This window comes from Malus domestica, chromosome 03, assembly GCF_042453785.1.
Source record: "Malus domestica chromosome 03, GDT2T_hap1".
Lineage (NCBI taxonomy): Eukaryota > Viridiplantae > Streptophyta > Magnoliopsida > Rosales > Rosaceae > Malus > Malus domestica.
In genome coordinates this window covers 22,150,917-22,166,505 of record NC_091663.1, presented here as the reverse complement: position 1 = coordinate 22,166,505, position 15,589 = coordinate 22,150,917, and the positions used below count along the sequence as shown (strand labels likewise).

General features: G+C 39.9%; 1 protein-coding gene across 1 annotated transcript; it reads right to left on the bottom strand.

Annotated features, from left to right (window-relative positions):
- Nucleotides 1-1,074: 1,074 nt before the first annotated feature.
- Nucleotides 1,075-4,632, bottom strand: LOC103427160 (uncharacterized). Its single transcript, XM_008365233.4, has 9 exons — nucleotides 4,285-4,632; nucleotides 4,151-4,198; nucleotides 3,817-3,886; nucleotides 3,569-3,659; nucleotides 3,405-3,466; nucleotides 2,526-2,758; nucleotides 2,410-2,440; nucleotides 2,190-2,318; nucleotides 1,075-1,377 (listed from the first exon to the last, which is right to left on the bottom strand). The coding sequence occupies exons 1-9, from the start codon at nucleotides 4,291-4,293 to the stop codon at nucleotides 1,187-1,189; spliced, it is 864 nt and encodes a 287-aa protein (XP_008363455.3). The 5' UTR covers nucleotides 4,294-4,632; the 3' UTR covers nucleotides 1,075-1,186.
- Nucleotides 4,633-15,589: the final 10,957 nt, after the last annotated feature.

Sequence of the window (15,589 nt, the reverse complement as noted above, 5' to 3'; positions counted from 1 at the left end):
AGGAGAAAGGGACAAAAGAAAGTGAGAATAAGGATGCCGAATGGGATGCAAAAAGCTGGGATGAAGCTGTCGTTAATGGTTCTCTTAAACATGGATCTTCGTATGAGCCTGAACCTTGTGCAGAAAAAAGACGTAAAGAATGCAGGCACCAAGACTGCAGTTACCATTCGTTCTTAATCAATAAAATCTCAGGAGGCTGGGAATAAGAAATAAGGCACAAGTACGAAGGAAGAAGAAAATGTTGAAAAAGAAGCACCAATTGCAATTAGTTCAGATGCTAACCTTCAGTCACCTATTTGCTGATTTATGGGGCACGTTGACCCCGGTAAAACTTAGGTACGAATGTTCTGGGACGTGAGGCTAGTGGTATTTCTCAACAGATTGGTGCAACATATATATTCCTGCCGAGAACATGTATGAAAGAAGTAGGGAATTGAAAGCACGAGCGAAGATGAAGGTCCCAGGTCTATGGGTCATTGATACCCCAGGGCATCATCCATTCGCTAATATCTGCTCGGGGGGATCTGATTTATGTGATGTTGCAGTTTTGGTTGTTGGCATTATGGATGGCTTACGGCCTCAAACAATAGAGTCATTCAATCTTTTGAAAACAAGGAATACGAAACTCATTGTTGCACTGAATAAGGTGGACAGACTCTCCCGGTGGAAAGCATGCCGTAACCCACCAATTGAGAAGGCAATGGAGTAGCAGCCGGAGCATGTGAAATTTTTTTTTCGAAAGGAAGCTCAAAGTCAAAACTCAATTCATGGAGCACTGTTTAAATATGCAGTATTGTACCTACAAGCGCATCACTGGTGAAGGGATTCCAGATTCGTTGTTACTATGGCCAAGTGCACTGAAAAGACTACGTATGCTAAGGAGCTTACTTACCGAGATGCAGTGAAGTATACTGTTTTGGAGGTTAAGCCTACACAAGGCATTGGGATAAGAATCGATGCGGTACTAGTTAACGGAATGCTTCACAAAGGTGATCAAATTGTTGTTTGCAACATGCACGACCTATCCTTCAATTCAAGCCTTGACGACACCAAAATCGATGAATGAACTTCGTGTGAAGGGAACAGAATATCAAGATCATAGTAATAAAAATGTGCAATTGAGACTTTCCAATATATATAACCTACAACGATCCCTAGACAACAAGAGGAACTTTTGGGGGGGGGACTAGGAGTGCAGCTTGACAACACGAGATAACCTTTCAAAGAAGATAGGGCACATGTTTGGGCTTAACACTATGTCATCCTTCATCCATTCTGGTGCTACCCTCTCAAGGGTCCCCAAGGATGAGGTGCGGTACAGAAGCTCTACTTCGTTACCAGCAGCTCTGTTCATCCATGTAAGATTGAAGGCATAACCTGTTACAACCATAGATAATCATCAAATGTTGATACCAACTAATTCATGAGACACATAACATCCATCAGTGTAGGAACATGCAAGCATAAAACTTCAATTCCAGTGCTTCAGGCAAGAAAATAATTACAGAGAGGATATGCTTTACATTACACTAGCAGGTAGTCAGATTCCAGCCTAACATCGACTTGTTTGTTCAGTTCGGTAATTCAGGCAAATGTATTAGCTAGCTCAGCATGTCAGAAATGGATTGCCATTCTAGCACTTCGCTTGAATGTTGATGTTTCAGTTTTTTCCAACATGTTTTGCATGATTTCGTAGGAGCTTAGGAGGCTAAGCCAAAACTTTGAACATACTCATAGACTTATCTACAAGCCTGCCTCTGATACTCAGTTGTAATCTTGTCAAATGACAATTTTCCACTTAAATAAGAAATTAAACCTACAATGTGACACATTGATGTTCATAAGGTATTAGGCTCAATTGGCATTGTCAGAAAATCAGAATTGTTAAAGCCCAAAGCTTGAGTAGTCTGAAAGTGGCTTGGTTCACTAGCAGCTCTTACTCAATTCCAATATCCATCTATGTTGTCTCTGAGAAGTGCTCACTACACCCAGGCAGTTACCAATTCATAGGATTCTTTTTAAAACTAAAATAACAAATATTGGGCTTATTATACGGAATTAGAGAATATATACCAAACAATGAAAAAATAGAATGCTAGCACTTATCAGACTAGAGGAGAAAAACAGTGACAAATTTGAGGGAAAAATTCAAGCTGGAATGTAGAATCTGCTCAAACTCTAAGAATTACCACTTGATTGATGCACAGCTGAGATGCATATTTCTTCGGCTTGACTAACAGTTGAGAACTTTAAATCCACCATATACTCAACAAGCACTTGAAACACGCAGTTCACTTGGCCAATTGGTTTTGCACAACCTGGAAACAACATACAACGCCTAAAACAACCCAATAGAATGTGAAAAAATACCATACCAAAAGCCTCAGTTTCAGAGATGGAGACACATACCTTGTCTTTCAATAGTTCTACACCATTGTGGCTGAAAGATTACATTAGTCAGTGAAAAAAAGAGGAGCCAATAAATTTCTGCTCAAATATATTTTTTATAGGATTATCAGAAATACCTCTTGAACAGTTATAACCGCCCCACTAGAAGGCATAGCCATATCCTCTGTCTCAGAGTGGGAATTCTTCCTACGTTTACTTGTCCTTCTCTTTGAGAGATTTCCTACTGCTCCGGATACTTGACCACTAGCAGGTGTACACAGTCCACCATTGTCTGTGTTGCTATCATTCGATAGATTTCCCACCTGTTGCAGCTTTCGGAGCCTCTCTACTTCTTCAGAAAGTTCTTTATCTGCCAAATATATGAGTCATCAATAAACAGAAAGAGGTATTAGATGACCACCACAGGTTGAGCAAAAGAAAACTAAAGAAGCTCATAAATGCTTTCCAAATTTAAGGAATCCTATACACAAGCGAAAATGATTTTCCATTTTGTTTCTCTTTTGGGTGATTTGTCTTTCTTCCACATTTGATGTCCATCTAACACCCTCTTCGTTTTTATGGGCTTTTTAAAGAGCATTGTGATTATATTTTTATTCGCATTAAAATAGGGACAGGTGAACTCTCGTAACATCACTAGAGTTCTTTAAATCCAGGTGATGGAAGCAGACCTGAAGTAATTTGTAAGTTGCAACCATAACAAGAATTTCAGAACAAGAATTACATGTTTAATGATAACTATTAACAACAATCTTTATTCTATACATGAGTGACATTTTAGCTTCTAACAATATATGCAAAATCAGTCATTCAATTTCCAAAAACCTATAAAATAATGACATTTTAGTTCCTATCAGAAAATAAATACGGGGTTCACCGAGATCATGCTCCATAGTATACGTGAATAGAAAATTCCTATAAGCTCAGTTAGAATAAAGAAAGAAACTCAGGATCCAGATGCTTTCACATGGATTATAGTAGTTACAGCATTGTCTTACTTGTCCTGTTCTCTTCCATCAAAAGATTCTGGTACTCGGTACATTGTTCATCTTTGGTGGACCTGCATTCCATGTGATACATTTTTCATAGCCTGTAAGGCTGTTATAGTAAAATTTGACAAATCAGAATTCTAATGGATCCAACAGAACTTAGAATTTCATGCCTAATAGAAGCCACTTCACTTCTCAGCTCATCAACTTCCAAGCGCAACCTCTCATTTTGATTTCGCAAATGTTGTATATACTCCTCTGCAACTGGAAGATAGTAATCAACAACAAAGTTGGGTCAAAGAGAGGCAGTAAAGTTTGAGCCGTAGTCACAGTTATGGAAAATAATCATGTTTTTAAAACACGTGAGAAAGGAGATCAAGCATGATAATTCTAACAAATCCTAAGACGGAAAAATAAATACCAGATACATAATGCTTGAACTTTCCTTCTTGTTCTCTACCAATTTCATCCAACTCCGACCATTTCTTCGTCTGCCATGGCATAACAACCACCGCAGATTAGGAAAAAAAGAGCGACACAACATATTAGATTAAATAGATATATCCAATTCAGAGTATAGGCAGCACGTAGGTCCTTACAAATACGTTTACAATATACCCAAAATTCAGAAGTACAAAAAGACAATTACTTTCTATTTCCCTAACCTCAAATTTCTCCTGAGCAAATTTAACATACAATTAACTGATTAAGCAAAATAATGAATGAGCAAAAAAATGGGAAAGAACACAGAACACCTTGATTTTTGTGTACTTTTCGTAGAGTTTGGAGTAGAGAGCTTCCGTCTGCGAACGAACAAAATCCCAGAAAAATGAAATACAGAAAAACAGTAGAAGCAATTTAGGAATGTAAAAATGGAGGGGAATCCTACCATCGACATTTCTCAGAAACCCTAACCAATTCTTCCTTTCGATGACGAGTACGATCGCTGTTCCCTGAGGCCTCTCCCAGGTAAAAACCCTAACCCTGACCCTAATCGCCCTGCTACTTGCAAACCGAGGAGGATGACGACGACTGACTGTATTAGAAAGCAGGAAGACCAGAAGGAAAATCGAACGAGAGAAGGCGGGAAAATTGGGGATTTCAAAAAGGAAAGGGAGGGGAAGAGGCTTTGTCAGTCTCCGATCGAGACAGAAAGCGAGGAGCGGGAGAGAGAAAAAACAGGTTAAAGCGGGTCAACAAGTAATACGATGTCGTACGTGGAGGGTTAAATGGCCTTACAGGAAGGGTTAGATTTTTTGTATTTAAGGAATACCCTTCTTAGGTTTTTAAAATTACACAAAAATCCCCTGATGTTATTAAATTCAAATTGTATCACAAAATCCCTTCGGTTATCTTCATCATAAGTTGGGTAAATAAACACCTGGGTCAACAGTCTTTGAGGAATCTAATATACCTCTCCTCTGCGACATTCCCTCTCCTTCGTGAGCAAGGTCTAAAATATCGATATTATCCTGATATTTTTATCGAAATTTTCATATTTTTGGACTACCAATATTTCCGATATCATCGATATTTTAGACCTTGAGAGGAACTCTATGTGGTACTAAGTCATTCATGTATCTTACAATGCAATGTATAAAGTGTAAAATATTGTACCAATTCATTATACATAAATGATTATGGTGTGTTTAAATTTTCTTGATTAATTACTACATATTTTCTACAGTCACAATGTTTGCCAGCTCGCTATATAATCAATTTAAATCAGTTAGATCCATCATGCAATGCATTTCCTTCCAATTTTTTGTGATAAACTAATAGATAATTGACTAAATAAACACCCTGCAAAGTTTCAATAAAAATTTCCAAGTTTTTCTTACAATTTCCGTGGTTTTTATTCAATTTTTATCGATATCGATAATATCTCGATATTTCCATCGAAATTTCCGTGTTTTTTTATTACCGATATTTCCGATATCATCGATATTTTAAATCTTGTTTGTGAGAGCCCCCCTCCATTATGAGCCTTCTCCCTCACTTGTACTCTTTCTAGGTGAGCCCTTGTCCCTTTTCTTTCTCCTCATCCAGATCTACCCTCACCCTCTCTCCTGTAACAGTATTACCCCTTTTAGCCCTTTCTCCCCCTCTAAATCCTAGACCCTGATTACCTTAAATATCATACCCAGTTTCCAGTTAAATCAATCATCTTTTCCATCATATCAAGCAACCCTTCATAATTTCTCTCTTTTGGCTTATGGAGCTTAATTTTCGAAACCCAAATTTTCCATTCTTTTATTCTCTCTCCGATTTACTCCTTACCAAACTTGAAGTCCCTTTATCTCACTTTCTCTCTTCCCGGTGTTCTTCTATAGCTTTTTTGTCCTTTATCCATACGTTCCTAAGATCCAAAATATCTTCCCCTTTTTAACCGGTCCTGAGCTTCATTTACTCATCGCTAGCAGTTCAATTCTGGTACCCTTTTTTAATTTTCATAAGTTCAGTGTCCCCCCTTCCCCAATGAAGTCTTAGTGTTTATCTCACTAAGTATCACATACACCACTAGGTGTCCCAATATCACTTTTTCTTTGGGAAAATCATCCATACTTCCCAAACAAAAGCTCAACCTCCCATTAGACCAACTCCAACCATGACTTATAACCTAAAATTTCCCTTCCCCCCCCCCCCAAACCCACTCCAACCCATGACCTAAAATAAATCTAAAACCTAAAACCCAAATGGGGGTCAAATTTCGGTCACATTTTAAGCCACAAAGTAAAATGGGCCCCACATTTTTGCTGAAGAAAAGCAACCCCACGTGGGGGTGTTCCCCCAGCTTTCAATACAAAAAGTAGCTATTGGCTACTTTATATCATCAGCCAAATGCAAAAAATAGCCATTGGCTACTTTATATCATCCAAGTTCAAATTTTGTTTTTTTAGTTTTTTATGTATATATATTGAATCAAACAGCTTAGATCGAATATAATCAAATATAACGGTAAAAAAAAAGGATCTAACGGTCCAAATTTAAATCCAACGGCTAAAATAATTATAAAAAATTATTTAACTTAAAATTCAACCAAAAATTCTATAAATACCTATGTATTTGTTCAAACATCCACACAAAACTCACTTTTCTCCTACAATTCTTCCAATTTTTCTTTCTACCATTTCTTCTCATTTCCAAAATTTTCAAGATGGCTAAAGAGCATTTTAGAGGTCGTAATTGGACCTTTGATGAAGGTATTGCTTTATGTTTGGCATGGATTTCTGTTAGTGAAGATGGTGTCGTCGGCACCAATCAAAATAAAAAGGATTTGTGGGGTAAAATCGTTGATAAGTTCCATGAAAACTCCAATGCCGGTCGAAGGGAAGTTGGTGGTGTTTATGATCGGTGGAAGATTATCAACAAAGCGTGCACTTTGTGGAAGGGAAGCTTGGAGAGAGTCATGGTTGACATGCCTAGTGGAAGGGGCGCCTCAGAAATTATGAGTTTCTTTGTTGATATTTTACTTGTCATGTATATAATAGTATTTTGCAACTAATTATTTTTATGTATTTGTTGCATAGGGTGACAAAGCAATGACAATTTACAAGACAAGAACTACACTAAAAAATCAAGCTTTTAAGTTGCATCATGCTTGGAACATCCTCAAGGATTGTCCAAGGTGGGGAACCGATGCGAATCAACAATGTGGAAGATTATAAGAGCCCAGAGCCATTAACCGTCCAAATCTCAACCTTCACTGTTATCCCCCACCACAAAGTGCTAATTACAAAAACCCATTTTCACAATCACCTGAGACACACCAAGATGGAAGAGAACCACGAGATACTAATAATCTTCTCTTTCAACTGGAAAGAAATCTGGATCTCTCAAACACAAGAGCAGGGACATGCATGGCTGCTTTCTTAATAGTAGAATTTCCATCCCCATGGGACAACACCACTGGTTTGATAAAAAAAGCTTGGCTTTTGTATGGGGACTTCAAAATCGTGGCTCACTGACTCCACGTTCACAATCAAGGCTCTTTTGAGAACGATGCGAGCCGAGTTATTGAAGACGGTCATTGAAATGTGGTGGGGGATTGCTTAGCGGTTCAATGGTGGCCACCTCATTTATCCTTTGACAAGATCCCCTCCCATTAGGTCTATTAGTGGGTTCAGATGCGTGGCTTTCCTTTGGAATATTTCTCTGTTAAAAATGCCTGAGTCTTTAGTCAACCTTTTGGAGAATTGTTGGCGGTGGAAGACCCGTTCGATGGCCTAGAAAGAATCAAAGACTGCCTTCAGGTCCATCTACAACTGAATGCTAGGAACCCTCTTCCCAATGATTTCTGGCTAGAACGACGTGATAAGGGGGAAGACCAGAGTGGTCTTCAATTTTAAATGCCGCTCAAACTTCTGCTTTAGGTGTGGCAAGTTAGGTCATTTGGATAGTACTGTGCTTTTGAGGTAAGGAATCACAATACAGAGTTTTCTTGCAAAACTAACATGGTCAACCAACAAGTTAAGGTGTAAAAGTTTCAATCAACCAACCTCCAAGTTGGTAGTAGCAATGAAAGAAACTCCTAACGGTGGAATGGGCTAACACCAGGCGTGGCTCAACAGATGCCATGGATGCATAATCAGTTAAGGTTATAAACTCTCTATGCAAATGTGTTGTCCATGGATTAGCCTTGCAAATTGACGGGTCGTCACTGGAACTTCAACTGTCTACCACCGGGGCCATTCCCATTGTCAAGTTAGCCCAGCAACCCCCAAGCCACCTATCCAACAACATGCCATAAAATATCTAACTTTGACTTTCTCAGAGAAACTTTCCCATCTATAATTCTAGGACTTATTCCTTTTTTTCTTAATGGACCCACCCCCAATCAACCATTACAAAAGTTTTTTCCATACCCAAACTTGTCGGCCATTAGCCATCACTCATCAAATATCTTCCCCTACCAATCACCTCTTTCACCAAACTTCCCTTATCTTCTAACCCGAAAAGTGGAAACAAACCTACTGTCTCAACTACTTACTTTTCCAATGGGGCTCTTGTAACCATCACTGACATTATGGGCATGCCAAAAATGAATCCCCCTACCCAAGTCAACAGACCCATTATCATACAAACTGCCCTAACTAGCATTATGTCCCCTCCCCCTCCAGTACTTACAATGACAACTTCTATCCCAAACCTTCAATACAGTACGATAGGGATTTTTGTGGCCTCTTCCCTTGCAAAAATTATTCTAAAAAGGCCCTGGCAAAGTTGGTCATTTTGGAGTCTAATGAGATTGATGCTGCAACAACAATTCACTTAAATGAAGCTTCTCGTAAGGGTAGAGGCCCAGGTCGTAAACCGTATACTAGCCGTCGTATCGGCCTCTCGCTGTTGGCGGCAACGTGAAATTCCTAGCAAAAGGATAAGGTGGTGGACTTAAGTAGTTATGTATCTTTTATTTCCATGCGAAACAAGATAAAGGTAAAGCTCTGATGGTGGAAAACCAAGAAAACCTCCAGGGTGGTGGTGGCTGGCCTGATACAACCACAGGGCTCGAATGATCTACCTCGTTTAGAAGTGTCAAGGATTGGGCAAGACTTGACAGATGATGCCCTTAGAGAGCAAGTAAGAGTAAATAAGCCCTTGGTTGTGTTTTTATCTGAAATTAAGTGTAAAGATGCATGTATAGCTCGTATTGCCCACTCCTTGGGTTTCAACAACATCTATTTTGTGCCAGCTTCTGGAAGATTTGGTGGCATGTGCCTTTGGTGGAAATACTATATTATTGTTCAAGTTATGACTTACAATAACTTCATTTGGGTACCATTGTGCAAGATTATGTTGCTGATTCCATCACCTATGTCTCTTGATTTTACAGTCCTTTTCGTAGCCATCAAAAAAGGCATTTTTGGGAGACTTACTACTTGTTTCTTTCTGCCGGGAGGGGTTGACCTTGGATCTGTATGAGGGATTTTAATGAACTTTTTAGGGCCGTATGAAAAATCTGGTGGGAGAGAGTGGAAGCTTAATAGACATCGTTACCTCAGGGAGTTTATTTAAGCTAAAGCCCTGGTGGGTATTGATTTTTTGGGTCCAAAGTTCACTTAGGAAATGGACTGGGATGATTTGGGTAGGATCAAAGAGAGGCTGGATAGAGTGCTTGCAAATGACTCATAGTTAGAGAACTGGCTTGTTGTGGCTTTTACCCACGACCCTTTTATAGGGTACAATCATCACCTTATAATTCTATATTTTTCTCTTGCTTTATGTACTAGCCTTGGCCTTTTTGTTTGGAATTATCATAGGTCAAGGATCCTGAATTCCCATATGTTATAAAGGAAGCTTGGAATGATAATTTTGATGGATTTTTCTTTTCATCATGGTTTTCAAATATTGAGAATTGTAAGGACAAAATTGTGGCCTAGAGCAAAAAATTCTCTAACAATTAGCGAACAATAAATAGGTTGTTGTTCGAGCTCAAGTCGAATGAGCAGTCTATGAGAAAGGAAATGGCCAATACCATCACAAACCTTTGGCCAAGGCATGAAGAAGGGAAGAATTATACTGGCTCTAACGTTCACGAATTTCCTGGCTTAGGGATAGGGACAAAAATATTTCTTTCTTTCATAAAACTACAATTCAAATACGGCAACATAATAGGATTATGAGCTTCAAGTCCAAGAGAACTCGTGGATTGTCGATGAAATTAAGATCTGTGAACACATTGACGATTTCTTCAAGAATCTGTTCAAGTCCGAGGATTTTCGTCCTCTTGAAGGCGCTTTGGTAGGTCTCTATCCGATGGTCACTGAGGCCGTTAATCGTGAAATGCTACAACTATTCACTTTGGAAGATATTAAAGTGGTTGTTTATGAGTACGGGGCCTAAAAGCATCTTTTCCATGGCATGATCTATCAGCGTTGTTAGGACACTATTAATGGTGTTTTGGCAGGTCTGGTTTCTAAATTCTCCGATCAATGTAGCCTCCCCCCATGTTGAATTCTAGTAATTTGGTGTTGGTCTTAAAGGTTCCCAATTCGGAACAAATCTCCCAATTCCGTCCAATCAGTTTGTGCAATTTCTCTTGCAAAGTTCTCTCCAAGCTTCTTGCGAACAGATTAAAAATCCACCTTCTAAGTCTCATTTCTCAACATCAAAGTGCTTTTGTACCTAGTCGCCAAATTCTAGATAACATCTTTGTGGTGCATGAAGCCTCTCACTACCTCAAAAAAAAAAAAAAAAAAAAAAAAAAAACTAAGCATGGGTTTGAATTGGGCATGAAAATTGACATGAATAAAGCCTCTGACTGGCTTCAATGGGATTTTCTTGAGGTGGTGCTCTCCCGACAGGGCTTCCATAATTGTTGGATCTTATTGGTTATGATTTGTGTCAAGACAATGCCATTTTCCATTTCCTTTAATGGAAATTTGGTGATTCTTTTAATCCTTCCCGTGGGTTACAACAAAGGGACCCTCTGTCACCATATCTATTTCTTTTTGTCATGGAAGCTCGTTCTACTTTAATTACCAATCATTGTCTGGATAGGTTGTTATCGGGTATTTTTTTGGGCTTCATGACTTTCTGGGTTATTGGCCAAACAATTTTACAGGATCATCACTCCTTCTACGACCTTCTAGGCTCGTATCCTTCGTGGGTGTTATTTTCCTAATGGGGATGCCCTTAACGCTTCCAAGGGTTTGCGTGCTTCGTGGGCTTGGAGCAGCTTACTTCATGGTAGGGATTTAACTGTCTAGAGAGCCTGATGGCAAGTTGGTAATGGGCATGTGCTAAATATATGGAATGATAAGTCGCTGACTTCCCTTGGAGATGGGCATTCTTCTTACAAAATTGGTACATCCCTTACCCCATCTTTGGCGCAGGAGCTTTTCAACATCAATAGTGGATGTTGGAATCTAGATTCGATAAGATCCCCCATTTCAGTTGAGGAAAGTGCAATTATTGAGTGCACCCTTTGGGAGACCTATCTTCTTGTGATCACCTCATTTGGCCTTGGATAGAGAATGGGAAGTACTCGATCAAGTTAGGATATGCCTTGGGGCACTCCATTCGAGAGGATATTATTTCCTTTAAGGTAAGGCTCATCAATCACATTATACCCACCCTTATTTTTGGAAGACTGTTTGGGACCTCAATGTCTTACCAAAGATCAAATTATTCTTATATTCTTATAGAGAATTACAAGCAATTGTTTTCCAACAATGTTGAAGCTTTTCCAACACTGAGCTCGAGAAAGTCCAATGTGCCATTTTTGCTTGGATTTCCCGAAAACTGCGGAGCATTGTATCTTCCTCTGTCTTTGGACTGCGGCAATTTGGTTTGTTTCCCCTCTCAGCTATAAAATCGATGTTCAAGCTATCTCCTTATTTGACCGTTGGTTCCTGGCATTGTCTTTTTGTTTTAATGGCGTCTATAATAATTGTAACCGCTTCTACTCTTTGGTTGCTTTCTTATGTTGGGAAATTTGAAAGACAAGATGTCAGACCAGCTTTCATGGCTCTCTCCCATCTGCCGCTCTTATTGTTCAAAAGGCCCTATTGGCGGTGGAGGATTTTTGGTCTGCTAACCTTTTTTTGTGCCCTCAGATCCTTCGGGTTTGTCTTTGCCCTCTTCTACTTAGATTCCTCCTTTTGGCCCCATGCTAAAAATTAATTGTGATGCCTCATAGTCAAAAGAATCGGGCTTTGCGGGTTTTGGGGTTGTGATCGAGACACCTTTGGCTTTTTAGTGGCTGGGAATTGTGGGAATGGTTTATCCTCATATGCGCTTCAAGCAAAGGCCAAGGTCGCGATTTTAGTTATGCAAACTGTCATCCAAAATAACATAACAAATGTTATCTTTGAATCTGACTCAGCCTTTGTGGTGAGTAATATTAATGGTGACAAATGGAAGGCCAACTAGTTTATTTTTTCTCTCCTCCATCAAATCTGAAACCTCCGACACCGCTTTACTACTTTTAAGTGGTGTTGGGTTCCCCGCCAAGTGAACTCAGCAGCTGATTGAGCTGTCTCGCATTGTAAAAGAGGGATGTGTCTGGGCGTCTGGGTTCCCAGACCCCTATCTACTCTGGTTCATATCCTTTCCATCGACTGCCTACCATGTCCCCACTAATGCATATTGGGGTCTTCGGTCCTTTGGGTGGTTACTCGAGCTTTGCTCTTAGTCTTCTTTATTTATCCTTAGGTCCTCATTCTCCTCTTTAGGGAGTATTAACTTGTTGTTGGGTTTCTCAAGTCTTCTTTGGGACCCTTTCCTTGTTATAGCAACTGCTTTTATTAATTGAATGGCTTTTGTTAAAAAAAAAAAAATGGTTGTCAATTACTTAAGTCTAAAGTTGGGAATTCAATGACACTATTCATCTAGGATTTGATTTTGAATTATTCACAATTTTCCATTGTGTTTTTGGGTTTGACCTTTCTTCACAGAAAAAAGTGTTTTGGCTAGTGCGTTTTGGGCCCAGAGTGGGCTGTCTAGTGGGTAGGTAAAATCACCTAAAGGTCCTCGTTCCCCTCTTTGGGGGACCTCAACTTGTTGTTGGGTTTCTCAGTTCTTCTTTGGGACCCTTTCCTTATTGTAGCTATTGCTTTTATTAATTGAATGGCTTTTGTTCAAAAAAAAAAAAAGAAAGAAAGAAAAGAAAAGATGACTGTCAATCACTTAAGTCTAAAGTTAGGAATTTAATGACACTATTCATCTAGGATTTGATTTTGAATTATTCACAATTTTTCCATTGTGTTTATAGGTTTGGCCTTTCTTCACAGAAAAAAGTGTTAAGGTTGGTAAGTTTTGGGCCTAGAGTGGGCTGTCCAGTGGGTATGCAAAATTATATTTTTATTTGCTTCAATCCAAATCCAAAGGACATAATTTTGGGGCAGTTCGGTCATATTACACTTAGGGTGGGGGTTGGGGGTGATGGGGTATCTGGTGTTGGTGGGGTGTGTGTGCCACTTGGGGGAGAGAATGAGAGGGGGTGGATTGCAGCGAGAGGGTAGGGTTAAGGGCTTCACCGGGTAATGCTAGGTGGACCAAAATTTTAAAATAAATTTGCAGACCAAATGATGTGTCACTAATAGGAAATAAGCACGTTAATGAACATTTAAGTGAAAATCCAATCATCAATAGCCACATCATTTGGTTTAAAAATTTGGTCTCTTTAGCATTACCCTGGCTTCATGGGGTGGGTGCATGATTTCGGAAGAGAAAAAGAGTGATTTAGGTGCATGATTTGAGGGTAGGGTTGAGGGAATTAGTGTATTGGTTGCAAATAGAGGGTAAGGTTTAGGGGTTCACATGGTAGGTGAAAAGGGAATGAGGTTATGAGGGAATGGCTTCTTGTTCATGAGATTGCTAATCCCTAGCTCTGCATCTCTCCCTCACTCTCTCCAACATTTTCTTTTGCTTTTGATCTTGGGTAAGATCTTTCACTCTCACTTTTATCCCTTCATTCCCATGCTTTTTCATTCTGATCATATTTTCAATTAGATTCCTTCTTACTTGTATTCCCTTCTGTTTTGATTCTAAGTATCATGTCATGAATACATACATTTTGCAGTAATCATCATTGTCATCATTGTGAAGGTCACCATCTCCATAAAAAAAATAGAAAGGAAAATGTGAACTCCATATGTTTTATTTATTTCAAAAGCTTAGAAACATAACCCATTGCATCATAATTATATCAACTATTATCATTTTAAAATTCGATAGAGATGAAATTGAATCTTGATATATAATCAAAACTGATTTCGCTCTTCCATATGTTGGAGCAAAATTTCCTACACGAAGAAATGCCTTCAGAAATTGTTAACCGTAATCCACACGTTCGTCGAATCCCTCATTAGAGGCGTCATCGACTGGTCTTTCTTCGAAGCTTCGTTTAGGTAGGGGTACCTGCAAAAGGTACTCCGAAGATCAAGTCAGTTAATTGAATTCGTGTTCTCTACTCAAGGGTTTCGATTGCGTACCTTGTTCTTTGACTCATCTCCTTATTTATAGGATTCTGACATTGGAGAACAAGTACAACAACATGTCTTTCCCTCTCTCTTCCTTAGTGGTTCTACGTAGTGGAGATGGCTATCTGCCCCCTTTTACCTTTTCTCTAGCCCTTTATGCAGACACATTTTCCTTCCCATGCACAAGTGAGGAGTTAACATGTTTCTTGTGGGCTATTCCCTTTAGTCTACCTGTCATAACTTGTCTTACGCAACATCATCTCTTTGGATGATTGGTATTGGCCCATGAGTCAAAATCGAATTTTATCTCCCACAATGCCCTATTTTTCCATTTTTTATTGGTGAGTAAAATAGGGGAGAATTGAACTTTTGATTGCATGAGGCCCATGAAATAATATTCTCCAAGCCAAGCTAAAACTTAAAGGCACTCTTGCTAAAGCCAAATTCACTAAGGCCAAATTTGCGAAGGCCACTTTTTCTGAGGCTAAATTTACTAAAGCTAAATTTACCAAAGCCACCCTTTCGTTTGCCTAACTTATGAATGCTCGACTGGGTCTCTTTGTAATTTATCGCTTCCGCACTGTGCACATGGCTACGTCACCCTCATGTGACGGCCAACATGCCTCGATCTCGGTTGGGGTGTGTCATCCCACATTGCCAAAGGGAGTGATCCTTAAATGTATATTCCCATCCCTACCTAGCACGAGGCCTTTTGGGAGTTCACTGGCTTTGGATTCCGTCAGAACTCCGAAGTTAAACAAGAAGGTGGCCAGAGCACTCCCCGGATGGGTGACCCACAGGGAAGTTGCTCGTGAGTTCCCAAAAACAAAACCGTGAGGGCATGGTCAGGGCCCAAAGCGGACAATATCATGCTACGGTTGTGGAACGGGCCCAGGAAGTGATCCGCCCCGGGCCGGGATATGACAAATGGTATCAGAGCTAATCCCTGGCCGGAAGTGTGGGACGAGGACGTCGGGCCCCTAAGGGGGGTGGATTGTAACATCCCACATCGCCCAGGGGAGTGATCCTTAAATGTATATTCTCATCGCTACCTAGCACGAGACCTTTTGGGAGCTCACTGGCTTCGAGTTCCGTTGGAACTCCGAAGTTTAGAGAAAAGGTGGCCAGAGCACTCCCAGAGCACTTTCGCCCTGGGGCGGATCACTTCCCGGGCCCGCTCCACCACCGTAGTACGATATTGTTTGCTTTGGGCCCTGACCACGCCTTCACGGTTTTGTTTTTGGGAACTCACGAGTAACTTCCCGGTGG